General features: G+C 38.4%; 1 protein-coding gene across 1 annotated transcript in view; it reads left to right on the top strand.

Moving 5' to 3' along the window:
- Nucleotides 1-87: 87 nt before the first annotated feature.
- The window catches only part of LOC137290953 (acyl-protein thioesterase 1-like), a 41,152-nt gene continuing 25,250 nt past the window's right edge, over nucleotides 88-15,989 (top strand). Inside the window, exon 1 of the mRNA XM_067822176.1 lies at nucleotides 88-349. Coding sequence (XP_067678277.1) covers nucleotides 275-349 — 75 coding nt within the window. The 5' untranslated portion in view covers nucleotides 88-274. The remainder of the gene's footprint in view (nucleotides 350-15,989) is intronic.

The raw sequence follows: 15,989 nt of genomic DNA, 5'->3' as shown, positions 1-15,989 counted from the left end.
ATACGAACAATACGAACAGTTTAAAGTCACACATAAGAGAAGATGTAAAAATAAACTTCTTCATTTGTAAGTAGTTGTTGATCTATTAGCTTCAGGTTCATTCTCGCTCATTCTCAAGCACATCGTCGAGGATTGAACGAGAGTTTCATGATAGGATTCTGTGTCAAGTTACATGTGTGTATTGCAGCTAAACTGTCTCTGTGAAAAATTGAGTCGCCTATCAGAACATTTGTTCTTCTCTTTTCTTTAATTCAATAGCGTGTCAATCGTGTGTATGGGCACGAGTTCCTCCCAAGAAATGCCTCCACCAGTGGTAGTTCCGCCAGCTTCTGCTCCGCATAAAGGAACAGTGAGTACAAAATACAGCATCACCAAGTCAATATTGATTCTTGTATTTGATTTACATTAGGCTTACCAAAAATGCCCATTTTTGTTGTTGATCCCTCCTAAATCAGAATTTATAGCATACAAAATGAGTGTGATCATTTACGTTTCTGTTTCCCTGTTTCTTTTTTCCCCGTGCTTTTTTTAGATGGAGTGGTGCGGATAGGATATGATGTCACATGTATTTTTCTTGTCCCGCTTGTTGTCACAGGTGTTGTTTTTTGTTTCATCAACACATTTATTGTCCATTTGAAATAGAGTTTCATATAGCACACTATTTTCAGTCATTTCCTCTCAGATTTCACAATCTCATTTACGGTCAGCAAGAATGGTTTGCAACCACACGAGACATGTCACAGGCAGAACTTACATAGATTAATCTTTCTAGTCAAAAGTAGCCAAGAAAGACACAGTCTTCAGAGGTTCAAAAATGTCTTTTGGCCTCTGCATACCTATCATGGAAGCATATTACTGTCAGTGTCCCATTTGGAGTTGAGTTCAGGATGTGGAAATTATTTATGGTTGAATGGCCATGCGTCTCAAGAGTTGAGCTAACAGTAACAGATGAACAAGAAGGTTCACAGGGCTGTCTCATGGGGGTGACAGAGGCTGTTCCAGGTCTGCAGCAAATGTCAGAACAAATTCCCATTTGGGTACCACAAGTTTCCAAAGTTATTTCTTTTAAGTAATGTTTTTTGCTCTGTAGGGATGCATGCCATCCTAGCCATTCACCAATAATGAGGCCTGTGACTGAAGAGAAAATATTTTTATCATGGTTAAAACTGGAGTTTACATCAGTTTAGTAAATGCTTTGAGTGCAAGGTTGAAATATCTCTGATAATGAATAAACACTTGTGTTTTGTTTACTTCATCTATTTCCATCTCAATGGAAGTAAGAAGAAAAGCAAACTTCTCTGTTTGCAACATGCTGACACTAGTGTGAAAATGTGACCTTAAGTTCATGAGATCACGTTATTGTTGTGACAGGCATCACACATTCATGTAAATGCAAGTCAATCTCTAGGTATTGGTGTGTTTTCATACTTTAGGGACTTTCATTTCCATATATTTCTTTTGGTGCCAAAAATAAGTAGATGTTCAGAATGCATAATGCTGATTAAAATGCCTGTTTGGTACTAATTAGCTGCTTTGAGTGCTATTTGTGGCTTGAACTTGCACATGTGATAAAGGGACGGTGCGGTAGCCTAGTGGTTAAAGCGTTCGCTCGCCATGCTGAAGATCTTGGTTCAATTCCCCACGTGGGTACAATGCATGAAGCCCATTTCCCCCACCATGATATTGCTTCAATGTTGCTAAAAACGGCGTAAAACCATACTCACTCATACATGTGATATACAGGTATAAATAACAAAAAGCTTCATCGTATGCATTATTCAGCATATATATGAAATGTATATACTGTATTTATTATGCCTGTTAATGGACATTTGTAGGGAAATACAGGTGCGGGCTTACGAGGTTATATAGGATAATTATGGCAGTGCTCCATCAAATATATTAGGTCATGATGAAGTGAGAGTATCAGGAGCTCTGTAGCATCAGTTGCTTACTTCCCCTATGGATGATGTTATTCTGTTGTGATATGACAGTCGTTGCTGATGGACATAATGGAAATACCTGCATCATTATACATCATCTTGATGTAAATAACCACCAACTATCTGTGTTGTTGAACTGATAGATCCCAAATGAACATACACAAAAACATGGTGGATATGTTCATGCCTGTAAGCAGACTGAGGTGGATTTTCATGGTCAACCTTTGGCAGATGATAGCTTTTAGTTTTAAGTTGACATATTTATCCATGATTGCAATTTCTTCTCAGAGGCAAATTCAATTTGTCAGCTATTACAAGTAACACATTACACAGTGGTGACTGACCTGTGAAATGTCACAAAGATTGTGTGCACAATGTTTGGTATAGTAACTGATTTGTGAACGTCAGAGTGGACATCGTTTACATTTTGCACTTCCAATAAATGATTCCCCTGATACACACAATAGGAGAAGGCTTGTTTAATACAGGAAATTTATAAATGATTGCCCAAAATGAAAACTGAGTTGTCCCGGGCATTGTGCGATGGGATTTTTTAACCCCTGTATAAAGCCTAAAATTGCACTTGCCCTGGTCGAAATGTTGCCTGCATTGAGTGCAGTCTGACAATATATGTTACCTGCAATGCAATATTTGACTAGTGCAGTCAGGACACAACAAAACATAGTAATAGGATGGGTCCTATAACAGGGGTTCAAAATGTTTTTATAAGCCACTTGCCACAGGGAAAGTAACTTGTCCTGACTAATTTTCCACTTGCCCTGATTTTTTTATGCAATCATGATTACAAAATTATGAAAGAATAAATCAACATGATACTTGATGTTTATGCTTAGTTGACTGATTGTTGGCAAGTGATAAATAGTAAACCGAAATTATCTAGTAGCCCATGGAAAAGTAAGATACCATTATTTGATTGCTCCAAATGAAAACTGACTTGTCCTGGGCATTGTGCGATGGGATTTTTAAACCCCTGTATAAAGCCTAAAATTGCGCTTGCCCTCAGGATACCTTTAACAAACAGACTTTGCATCGTGGACAAGGCTATGTCACTGGTCCTTCTATTGCCTTTTGTTCTCTCACCTTGATCAGACCTTCAATAAATATTGGTAGTAGATAGTAATAAGTCAAACTTTGTGTTGTTTTAATGGCAATTCTGCAAAAGGTGAATGGATGTTTTTCTTCTGTAAGATTGAATTTGAGAACTTCTTCAAAGATGTAATGTCTGTGGTTTTCCTCACCAACTTTCTGATCTTAATTCAGCTTATGAACTTGGAGAGGAAATCTACAGCTTCATAAAATTAAAGTACAGTATGTAGGATCAGCATGTTAAGGTCTAGTTTACTGTGATGCTAATAATTTCATGAGACAATGCCCTTTGGATTCATATTAACGCTAATTCAATATGCTGACAAAATTTGTTCAGTGATATGAATATCCATAGGGAGAATGTGGGTTATGTTTATAGTGTGAGTTTGAATTTAAGGACTCACCATTGTTGTTTGGGAGGTAGCTATAGTTTCAGGATACTGAACCATCTCGATGAACATGTGTTGGAACGGAATGCCACTTGGTACAGGGAAAGTAACTGACACATGTGGTCTCACCCTAGGCAAGTGAGTTTGCTCAAAATTGCTTCTGTTCACCCAGCAGAAAATGGGTACCCTGTGGAATTAGTCATGTAACTATAACTTTCTAGCGGCTTAAAGGCAGCTTGGGTTATCTGGAGTAATAATATGCTTGCTTACGTCCCTTTCCGAGGGCAACATGTTTTCCATCGAGGGAGGGTTTTTTCTTTAAAATATGGATTAAGAGACCTTCCCAGGGAACGATCATTGGACGGTGAAGTTATATATAGTATAGTCTACACATCTGGAGGACGAAATGGTTTCGATTGATGTCTATCGAGCCAGAATCGGCAGTTTCTCTCACCCGAAGGGAACACGACAAGTGACGTTGCACAAACAAGAGAGTGAGTACTCACCATTCGTGTCGGGGACAGATCTTCACTTTAGGCTGATAATTTGTACATTTCTCACCGCTGTGCATCTTACCTCATCATACCTCTTGATAGATGCACTTGAAAATGTCCATTTTGAGCGATTTGTGCCGAAAGAAAACATCTACCTTTGTACATCATGTGACGTCACTACTGTCAATTGTGACCCAGTTTTGGCTATGCATACCACTCCAATTGCACGTGGGATTTGCTTTCTGGGTGGTAACGTGCCGCCCGTGGGTGTTGTGAAGCATATTCTGATGTGTGCAAATGACATTGAAACTAACCCCGGCCCCCTGACTTTGGAAGAAGTGAGAGACTGCTTAATAGCTGAAATACGTGACGTCAAATTAGATCTGTCATCACAGATCACCGCCTTGAAAACTGAAATGATATCAATCGGATCGAGATGTGATCAATTAGAGAAGGCGGTGGTAGATATCAAATCAGACATCGCCACCTCCAAACATGAGTACGGCATCATGTACTCTGATCTGGACGCCATGGACGAAAAGGTAAATGGATTTGATGAACGTTTGACCATGATAGATGATGAACTAGATAAGTTGGAATCCTTTAGCCGTCGCGACAACGTCATCATACATGGTGTACCGGAAACCGAAGATGAAAAATCAATAGCATGCAAAGAAACTATTTTAAAACTGTTCACAAAGTTCCTAACGTTCAAAACGTGGCAACCAACTGACGTAATCAGAGCCCATCGCCTTGGGCGCAAACGTGCTGATTCAACTAAGTCACGCCCGATAATTGTCAAGATGCTAATGTCAGATGACAAAGTTAGAGCACTTAAATCTAGGTCTGTATTGAAGGAAAATGGATATGGTATCTCGAGTGACCTGACAACACGCCAACGTCAAAAAGTTCAGGATCTGAAGGAAACTGGCCAGTTTGGCTACTATAAGAACGGCGAACTCGTAGTGGTACCGAGTGAACATACACACACTCAGTCCCGTCCCCATATGCGTATTACACACCGTAGACGCCAGCCACGTACCGTTCGTGACGACCGTCAACCACTTGCAAGTACTATATCTGAATAGGACGGCGGCCAAGGCCCGGACTTTATTTCACCGGGTCCTCTTAGCAATGACACCGGTGATTATAATCATTGCTTCACTCGGATTGAATCTGTTAGTGAGAGAACCCACTTTCTGTGTTGGAACATAAATGGGCTTACTGAAAAGATTGATGACATTAGTTTTATTGATTACATTGGTAAATTTCATATTATATGTTTGACTGAGACATTTGTAACCAGCATCTCCTTCAGTTGGCTGGATGGGTATGATGTGTTTTATAGCCCTGCCGTCAAGTTGTCAGATCACGGTAGACTGTCAGGTGGTGTTTGTATTTGTATTCACCATTCGCTTAGAAATATGTATAGACAATTAGCATCTGATATCGATAATTTCATCTGTATCAAATTCTTAAAGGAATTGTTTTCACTTGATAAAGATTTGAATTTAATGTGCACTTACATCCCTCCTATTGGTTCAACATATTATAAGCATACGAATCGCAAATGTAACATTGAACAACTGGAGCAATATCTACTAGCGAATCTCCCTGACTTTGCTGAAAGTCACACTGTTATCTGTGGAGATCTGAATGCCCGCACAGGAAAACAAAACAATGTGTGCCTTAGTCTTGATGATGATGATAATATGAATCATATATTTCAAGCGAGCGCTGATAGTGACATCTATCCTATCGATGATCGGAATTCTCACGACAGTGTTGTTAATAATTTTGGAAATTTGTTATTAGACTTATGCTATTCCTTCAACCTTTTCATAGTGAATGGTAGAGTATATGGAGACTCGCAAGGCGAATATACGTTCATGGGCAACATGGATCAAGTGTCAATGACTATTTTATTGGTTCACCAGATTTCTTTCAATGTATTAACTCGTTAAGTATTGGAGACAGAGTAGACTCCGACCATTTACCATTAGAACTGACTTGCCAGTTTCCCAATATGAACAGTTCGGATAACAATAGCCATATTGATGATTATAAAGAAAAGATTGTTTGGAACGACGCCTTCTGCGAAACATTTCTAGATAATTTGAAAAGTAAATTATTACTTTATAATGACTGTCTCTTATCACAGCTCGAGTTCGATCTAAAGGGAGCTCTAGATGAGTTTGTCCATGTCATATTAGTTTCAGCAGATTGTATGAAGAAAAAGATTAAGCCTTTTAAGCAAAACCATAAAGCACCCTTAAATGACGAGTGTAAAACTGCACGACGAGACGCGCGTAAAGCACTTAGACGTTTTCGGTGTAGACCCTCGGAGAGCAACAGATATTATTTTTGTAAAATGAGGAACATGTACAAAGCTTCATGCAGAAAATTCAAATCTAACCTGTGTAATAAAAGACTGAACAGATTGAATGATTCTATCAACAATACTACTATGTTCTGGAAACAAATTCGTTCATTTAGAAAGAGATCAAATCCAAAAAGTAATATTTCAAAAAGTGAATGGATGACGCATTTCATGAGGGTTTTTTCTAATGATGCCGTTTTTCCAAGTGATGGTTACACATTCGATGATGATAACTTCCCTTCGAATGAATTTGACACTGTTGATCAAATGATTTTGGAAACGCACATTTCAGTTGATGAGATTAAGAATGCTATAAGTAGCTTAAAGAGCGGAAAAGCAGCTGGTCCCGATAACATTATAATCGAAATGGTTAAATGTTCTCAAGCCGTGTTAATGCCCTTCATCCATAAGTGTTTTAATACTGTATTCGAAAGTGGTTCGTTTCCCGAAAGTTGGTCTCGTTCAGTCATTATACCTATACATAAAAAAGGGACTCAAGACAATCCAGATAATTACAGAGGCATATCTTTAATGAGTGTTATTGGGAAAATATTTACAACTGTTTTAAACAAAAGAATTTCAAACTGGTCAAATATGAGAAACTTAATCCCTGAATGCCAGGCGGCTTTTAGAAAACAATATTCAGCCATTGATCATATCTTTACATTATATGCGATAATACAAAAATGTCTGTCGCGTAATAAAAACAAACTCTATGTAGCATTTGTTGACTTTAAGAAAGCCTTTGACTCTGTGGATCGTTCTAAATTATGGTACTGCTTACGAAAATCTGGTTTACAGGGGAAAATGTACACTATTTTAAAATCTATGTACTTGAATATAAAATCATGTGTTCGTTGTGGTGATGATGTCACCGATTTTTTTGACTGCCCCATGGGAGTTCGGCAAGGGTGTATTTTAAGTCCAATATTGTTCTCCTTCTTTATAAGCGAACTGTATTATGATATTTCTAATTCAGGCAAACATGGTGTGCAAATGGTTCCAGATATTATTGAAATTTTTATCCTCCTTTTTGCCGATGATGTAATTTTAGTGTCAGATACTATTGTTGGTCTACAAAACCAACTGAATATTTTGGAATGTTATACAAATGAATGGAAATTATCTGTAAATTTTGAAAAAACAAACATAGTTATCTTTAGAAGAGGGGGCACTGTGGCCTCTAAAGAAAAATGGTTTTTGAATGGCAAACCTCTATCTGTTGTTAACCACTATACCTATCTCGGACTAGTGTTTTCTCATACCATGAACTTTAAAAAGAGTGTTATAGATTTGAAATCACGTGCTAAGAAGGCTCTGATTAACGTTATGTCAGTCTCCCAAAATATTGGAATTTTAACCCCGAAAATATATTTTAAATTGTTTGATGCACAAATTCAACCGATTATGCTCTATGGTTCTGAAATTTGGGGATTTCAACGTTATGAATGCCTGGAGAAACTGCACCATTTAGCATGCAAAAGATTTTTAAATGTAGCGCAAACAACACCATCTTGTATGGTTTATGGAGAATGCGGTAGACATCCAATCTATATAAATTCTCAAATCAGATGTCTAAAATATTGGTTAAAGATTCTTGGAATGCATGAACAAAGAATCCCAAAACTAGCTTATAATATGCTTGTATTTTTAGACGCTAGGGGTAAGACAACATGGGCTTCCTATATTAGAAATCTCTTGTTTTCTCATGGCTTTGGATTTGTTTGGCTAAATCAAACAGTTGGTAATATCAGTCTATTTCTTAAACAATTTCGAGATCAATCTGTAAATATGTATTATCAAGAATGGCATTCCTGTCTAGACAACAGTTCGAGATATCAGTTGTTTAGATCTTTTAAGAGCTTAATCCAACCAGAATTATATCTGTCTGTATTGAGATTTAGAAATATCAGACGTATATTTGTTAATTTTCGATTGGGCCTATTAGACTTATCAGTCAATAAGGGCAGACGACTTTCAATAGAGAGACATTTAAGGTTATGTCCATTATGTAACTCGGCCATAGAAGACGAAATCCACTTCGCTTTTGTGTGTCCACATTACACTGATTTAAGAAAAAAATATATCCCAAATAACTACCTGTTGAAATATCCATCAACTGCATTTACTTCCATTCTGTCCTCCAAAAATGAAAATGTAATACGTAATCTTGCCCTCTATGTGAAACATGCTGTTAACCTTAGAAGCAATATTTTATCTGCACTGTAAGTTCTTCCGTGAAATGTCTGTAACATGTGCTAACAATGTACTTGTATTACTTGTATATGGGCCGGAGGCCTTAAGTACAATAAATATCTTTGTCTGTGTCTGACTGTTAGTGCTACAAGCATTCACCTTGTGAGTTGAGGTTTGGTGCAGTATAAATGCACATATTATTATTATTATTATTATTATTAATGCTGAACTTGATCTTTGTCATGTGTTGGTAGATACCAAACTTTGGACAAGGGATGTGTTGCTACTGAATACTGAAACCTGTTGCTAGGGATGTGTTGGTAGATACTGAACTTTGTCTTTGGTGATGTATTGGTAGATACTGAACCTTGATCCAAGGGCCTGTTGGTAGATATATAGAACTTTGATCCTAGGTATGTGTTGATAGATACTGAAACGTGGTGCTAGAGATAAGGGAAAATTTTGGACTGTGTAATTGTGCTGTATAGATGCTGAAATATAAACATCATTGGGCCTTGATCACAAATGATGCAATAAAAGTTAGCTCATGGTCCTTCATAAGAGATAAATAATATTTGTTTAACCATGTTTCTGTTGTGTTGTTGACACAGGAAGTTCGCACCACTTGATAACCATTTCCTTCTTGGTAAGGTTTAGTACAGACAGACTTCTAAGTAAACCCCTATAAGACTGCATTATCTCACAATGTATCCTTCAACTACATGTGCAGTGTGTTTGTGCACCCCTGCACACCCTTCTGGACTGCCTATTACTTCCTACAAATCTCTTTGGGATTCCATTCAAACATGCCAAATAAAACAATTTGATGCTGAGATTGAATGAAATATATCTGCACAAATTATTTTATCAGGGACAATGTTTCAGAAAATGGCACTTTGCATTTGCAAAGTTTAATGGTTATATTTGAAATAATCTGCAATGTAGGATTGTTGGATATCACTAAGGGATGGACCTATCTGACTGGGTTCTTGCTCTCTCCTTCACGAAAATGCAATGTTGAAATAATATGTTAAAATTTCAGAAAATGCTACTTTATGGATTCAAAGTAAGGCATTCATGATAAATGTATCCGTTATGTGACAACAAAAGCTCTTTTCTAGAGGTCAGTAGCACAGGCCTTCGTGTCATTGTGAGATTAAAGATTCTTTTTCAAAAATATATAAAATTTTTTAGATGTCCCTGACTTGAAATGCTTCACAGTACAACATATCTATACAAGGCTGGGCACTTCAGTGTACCCCAGTGGCCTGCTTTGCCGAGTGCTATGCGACCATTGCATGCAGTCGATTAAAATTTTATCTTAACTTAATCATGGGTGATTGGCTTATCGATCATCACTCATACCACCTACCAGTTCTTTGTTGTTATTTCTATAAGTCGATCGAAAGCTGATTTTGACCTTCAACTAGATGATCTTGACACAAATGGCAGACGAAAGCAAAGACGATAAAGCCAGAAAAGGGGAGTGGTCAAAACGAACCCCCTCATTGGTCGGCGCTTGCTACCGAAGTGTCCACACATGTCTAGATATATTCTAGAATAAAAATGTAAATCAGAATATACAGACAGATTATATTATTATAAGATTATAAGTTGATATGACAAATTCATGGTCAAATTACAAATTTCTGTCTGAATTTGTAATGACTTTGTATGCAAAAATATGGACAATTTAGGTTCCCCAATTGCATGCAAATTCCTTCAGGGACACTTCAATTATTAGTGTCCTCCCTAGTGAATCATCATGATGCCAAAGAAGAATGTGGAGTGACTATTGCCGTAAAGCTACAAAACAATTCAAATAAGGACTGGCTATGTATTCACATGTTCAGGTGTCATCATTTCATTTAAGAGGTTGAAATGTTTCCTGTTTGAGGCCTGCAAAACCCAGACCAGCAGAAGGGTGCTCCCTAAAATATCATCCCCCGACCTCATTGTTGTTAATACCCCATTTGGAGGCGTGAAGTGACGCTGGGAAGTCTGAAACATGAACACAAAGTGACTTTTATTTTTGCTAATATTGCAATAAAACTTATCTCCCATATATTCTGACATTCTATTACAATGAATACACTGGACCTATTTGCTGAACTGGCTTTGTTTTGGAAGTGAGTGGTCATACCTTTCTCTCCTATGACTCAACAGAAGCAAAATTTCTTGTGCTCATGTGAAAAATTGTTTGAACAGCTATTTTAATGCTAATGCCATTCAAATTTGGTTCCCAGGGATGCTGATGTGGCAAATAAATCTAGAGTATTTATGATAATAGTCTGAGGTGTATGAGAAAGATACATCAGATAATAAAGATGGCATTGTCCTTGAGGAATTATGGATGTTGCTTGTAACTAGCAATCTTTTTACAGGGAAAGCTCAGTCCAAGATGTTGTCATTAATATTGTATATGCACATATGGCATCTTGCAGTTCAAGTAGACAGCTGACAGGTATATGTGGAAGACGGTTGACAATAGATTAGTTGAGATGGATTTTGCGATGTTTTTGGCAGCCAATTGGGACGTCACTTTACAGTGGAGCTTGAAGAGATGTCATCAGTGTGTAATTGCTTCATTAGTTCATGGATATATACACAGCAAAATAATTGAGAGAACAATGGCATTTCATAGCAATGTTAGTTTGATTCCTGTAAAAGTTGGAAAATGGTGGTCTTGTGGTAATTTGGTACACTGAATTTGGAGACTACACTTCTTTATAACGTTTTCTAAACAAAACAAAGGATTTGAATGATTTTGGACTTACCAAATCTCGTGTTTGAATCCCTTATTTTTCCTGGAAAGTGTGGTTGTGATCTACCCCTCCCAGTAGCCATGAAAATGAAGAGCGTGCATTTGCTCACTTGTCCTCAAGATGCACAAGCCACAAGGAATTCGTGTGCAACATTTGGTTTTAGAAAGGCCTGTTGTAGTGAAACTGGATCAACTTTTTCAACATGCGTCAATGTCGAGATCTCAATATTGAAGACTAAGTGAGAGCCATTGGCTTTGTAAATGAGGGGGTTTCACAGCAAAAAGCTGTTCGAAGGCTAAATGTGAGTCCATCCGTCATGTGTAGGTTATGGCAATGCTTTCTACAGACCCAGACTGTCAGGATGCCCTCGACTGGTACATTGCTGCCAACAATCTTCGACGGCAACTGAGGGCTGCTACAGGCACTAACGTCACTGACCAGACCATCAGGAACCGTCTGACAGAGAGCAACTTACGGTCCCAACTTCAGACTGTTAGACCACATCTCCTTCCACGTCACAGAGCTGCCAGAGATATATGTGGGCATGACATCACTAACACTGGACACAGCAGCAGTGATCAAGAGATCTCTTCTCAGATGAATCCTGGTTCATGCTGCAGTACAACAGCGGACCTGCTCTTGTCTACAGACGTTCTGGAGAGTGTTTTGCTGATGTCAACATCTGTGAACATAATTGTTTTGGTGGAGGAAGTGTGATGGTATGGGGAGGCGTTCTCATTCCATCACAGAACCAGCCTGTATGTCATCAATGGGAATCTTTATGCCGTTTGTTACAGGGATGAGATTCTGTGACCACTTGTGATTCCTTGTCTTCTTCGAATAGGCCCACAGGCAGTTTACCAGGATGACAGTGCTAGGCCACACCGTGCATGCATAGTCAATGACTTTCTACGACTGAACGTCACTCGGCCAGTTATTCTCCTGATCTGGCACCTATTGAACATGCATCTGACCTGTTAGCCAGACGTGTTGGATACAATCACTCTTTAACTCAATATCTGTTAGCTTGCTCAGAGTTTGACCCAAGAATGGCAGGCAATCCTCCGGAACACACTACAGACATTGGTGACCTCCATGAGAAGTTGTGTTGCATGTATTGCTGGTAGTGGTGGCTCTTCGACTCAAGCCTTAAGTTCAAGTTTTGACCCAAGGCACATTTTTTGTATCATGACTTGTAATCCTTATGAAATGTCGGAAATTCTTTATGATTTTCCATTTCTGAAGACTCATTAACAATGAATTTACCACACATGCCTCTTTTTTGTTTGTTTCTGTTATATATATATGAATGTATCAGTGTTCCCTAACTTCATTTGAGTAGTATGCATGATTGGTGCATTGGTTGGTAAGAAGATATTGCCTAGACTCTTGACCATGTTCACTGCCCTGTTTACCTTTGATGTTGGCTAGATATGATTGGATGGCTTTTCTCAGCACAGAAAAGGTAATTCAGTTTTGATGGGTCACTCATACTGCAGTGTCAGGAACTCCTCAGAGAAAGCGTGTCCTAGGGGACTATGAGTGGCCTACAGCACTTACAAGAGACAGTGGGATGTTAAGTGCTGTGAGGCTCATATCCAGCCGAGCATTTTTTGTAATTCACATGTGACATTTACCTTTAACAAATGGCTAAAGACAAGTGCATCCTTTCATTCATGTTTTGTGTCTAACAATGCAATGTACAGGCACATCAACAGATAGTACTTACTATCGTGTCAGGGGAAAGATGGTTCATTTGCTGTCCCTGTGGCTGTGATCATGAAATGTGTTGGAAAAGATCAAGTTCTTACTCATGGGAAATCATAAATTATGCACTTGGTCTCTTGTCAAGGAATACATGGGGAAAGGTACCTGATGGGTAGAGTAACGGTGGATATATGGAATCATATGAGGACAAACTATACCATAGAAGTGACATTATTTAGGTTTCAGTCAGAATCTTGGTAAGTGTAAACCTTACATGTCTGAACATGTCTTCAAGGTTGAGAGTATCTGTTGGAAGCACCTCACTTGGGATCACTTGGCTTATTCAAGTTTAAATTACACCATACGTCATGCTACAGTGGAACGGAACTATTGCATGACTTCACTGTTAACCACTGTAACATCAAATGTCAGTGCATATAGTTAGTTATGCTGTTTTTCTGATACTGGCTATTGTGCAGACAAAAGCAAACAAAGCACTATTTGAGCAATGACATCAGGTTGACAGTTTGCACATGGTGATGGTATGTCATGTCGCACACACAAAACTTTATCGGTCTAGGTGGGTAACAAGGGAGCCACACATCGTTCTATATGAAATAAGCTGTGTATCCCTGGGTGTGGACAGCTAACACCACCAAGCCAGACTGCAAACTGAAGACTACCCAGTTTGGCCAGATTATTGGAGTGTTGCTCTTCATCAGGGTTTGTCACTCTATTCATTGTTCATCCTTCTATTCTTGTTCTCCGTGTTCAGGGGTTGTTCATCTCTCTATTCAGGGGTTGTTCATCCTTCTATTCTTGTTTTTCTCCCTATTCAGGGGTTGTTAATCCCTCTATTGTTGTTCTCCCTATTCAGGGGTTGTTCATCTCTCTATTCAGGGGCTGTTAATCTCCCTATTCACTGGTTGTTCATCCTCTATTCAGGGGTTGTTCTCCCTATTCAGGGTTTCTTCTCCCTGTTCAGGGCTTGTTCATCCTTCTATTCTTGTTCTCCCTATTCAGGGGTTGTTAATCCCTCTATTCTTGTTCTTCTCCCTGTTCAGCAGTATCTATTCTAGAACTGAAAATATATAGGGGGATTTGTCAGCCCCTGACAAAAAAGGAGGGGGGATTTGGAAAATGTAGGGGGAATTCAAAATTCTCTCTGAAAAACACTTGGTTTTTTTTTTTTTTTAGAGTCAGAGGGACCGGGATCAGTCTTGGGGTTTTGCTCGCCTTTCGATTCACACGTCTCCTTAACAGACGTATCGGTCTGGGGAGATGTGGCTGACATCGTTGCTTTCACAGCAGTATTTTGTGCAAAAAAGTCAGTTATTTTCGTTCATTTGCGTGACATTATTCATGCCAAATTACCACAAACCATTGTAAATAAGAATTTCATATTCATTTGTCATTTTCAACTTCAAGTGATAATATTGTCTGATTTCAAAACTGAACCTAAAACGAAAAAGATCGACAAAACTGTGTTTTGCAAGCGCTGTACACTTGCACTGTGTTTAGAGTTCATAGTTTAACGTTTGCAATTAATTAATTAATTAATCAAATCATAACTTCGTTCAATAATGTGATCTATTTTCATACTTATGTGAATGGAATTTCGTTTCCTCAGTGCCGATTTTGGTTTTAACCAAGGGAGATTACTCTGTTATGTTTACATATTGCCACTCGAACTTGGCCGACTCCGATTTTAAAAGTCATTCCTTGTCAATGTAAGGTTTTTTAAGTATGGTTTTGGAAAGGTAGGTAGGGAGCAAATTGATATGCGTAAGAGTTCGTGCTCTGTGGTTTTTATGAGGGGTGATTTGATCATTATGAGCATGAATCGCGCAGTTGCGCGTCCTAGAATAGACACTGGTTCAGGGCTTGTTCATCCCTCTATTGTTCAGGTTGTTCATCCTTCTATTCTTCTTCTTCTCCCTATTCAGGGGTAGTTCATCCCTCTGTTTATGGGTTGTTAATTACCCTTATCAGGGGTTTTGTATGCTGTGAGTATGTTAGTTTAGAACTTTTAGTTTAGAAATGTCTCACTGACTGTTCATTCTGATTTTGTAAATCCAGTAATTTAGTAAGTTTAAAGCTGTGTACTTTTTTCTTTGTTCTGGAGTGGATGTTCTGCTCTCAGCATAGTTGTTCATATTTTTTCTGTCTACTTCGGTCTAGTTGTGACATCTATGATGCCAAAGAAGGCAACCATCTTTCCAGAACAGACGGTTCACATCTTCTGTATCTGGTGTCCAGTATAATACCATAGAGACTGATTCATCATTATTACTCCAAAGATTATCCTCTGATACAAAACTGATCCAGTGATACAAATATTACCGAGTAATTCAAACATTACCTAGCAATACAACACTATCCAGTGATACAAACACTACCAAGTGATACAAACACTATTCAGACACTATCCAATGATACATACACTATCCAGTGATACAGTCACTACCCAGTCTTACAAATCTGATCTGTTGCTATTATCCCTAACAAATGATACAACCCTACCCAAATATACTATTCTCATGACCCATTATTATACCTATCTAGTGGTATAAATCCTATTATGTTATTTGAACCCAGTTAATGTTTTTATTGTAAATCATGTTTCTTTTATCTATTGGTGCTGCCAGTGCCATCAAGGAGGTAATGAAGCAGAATGGAGTTTGTCTCTATAGGGATTTATCAACTCCTCGTTGTCTGCCTGGAAACATTACACAGGATCATGAGTAGTCCAAGACACATCGACTTGTTTGCGGGGTTGTGTCCTGTGGCTGCCAGAAACTATTAGGTGCAGGTGACCATTCCACACTTTATCTGTGATCAGTGAACACATACCCACGTCCATCTGTTTTACTGACATTACGAGCATCAGTATCATTTGTTGAACTGATACATATTCAGAATGCACATCACAGGATATTAATTAAGCACTTACAGCCATCAAGATAAAAAACAAGATGTCAGGATGAAGATCTGTAAACTTCACCACA

The sequence above is a fragment of the Haliotis asinina genome, chromosome 7, assembly GCF_037392515.1.
Source record: "Haliotis asinina isolate JCU_RB_2024 chromosome 7, JCU_Hal_asi_v2, whole genome shotgun sequence".
NCBI classification, from domain to species: Eukaryota; Metazoa; Mollusca; class Gastropoda; order Lepetellida; family Haliotidae; genus Haliotis; species Haliotis asinina.
This window is presented reverse-complemented; position numbering and strand designations above follow the sequence as displayed.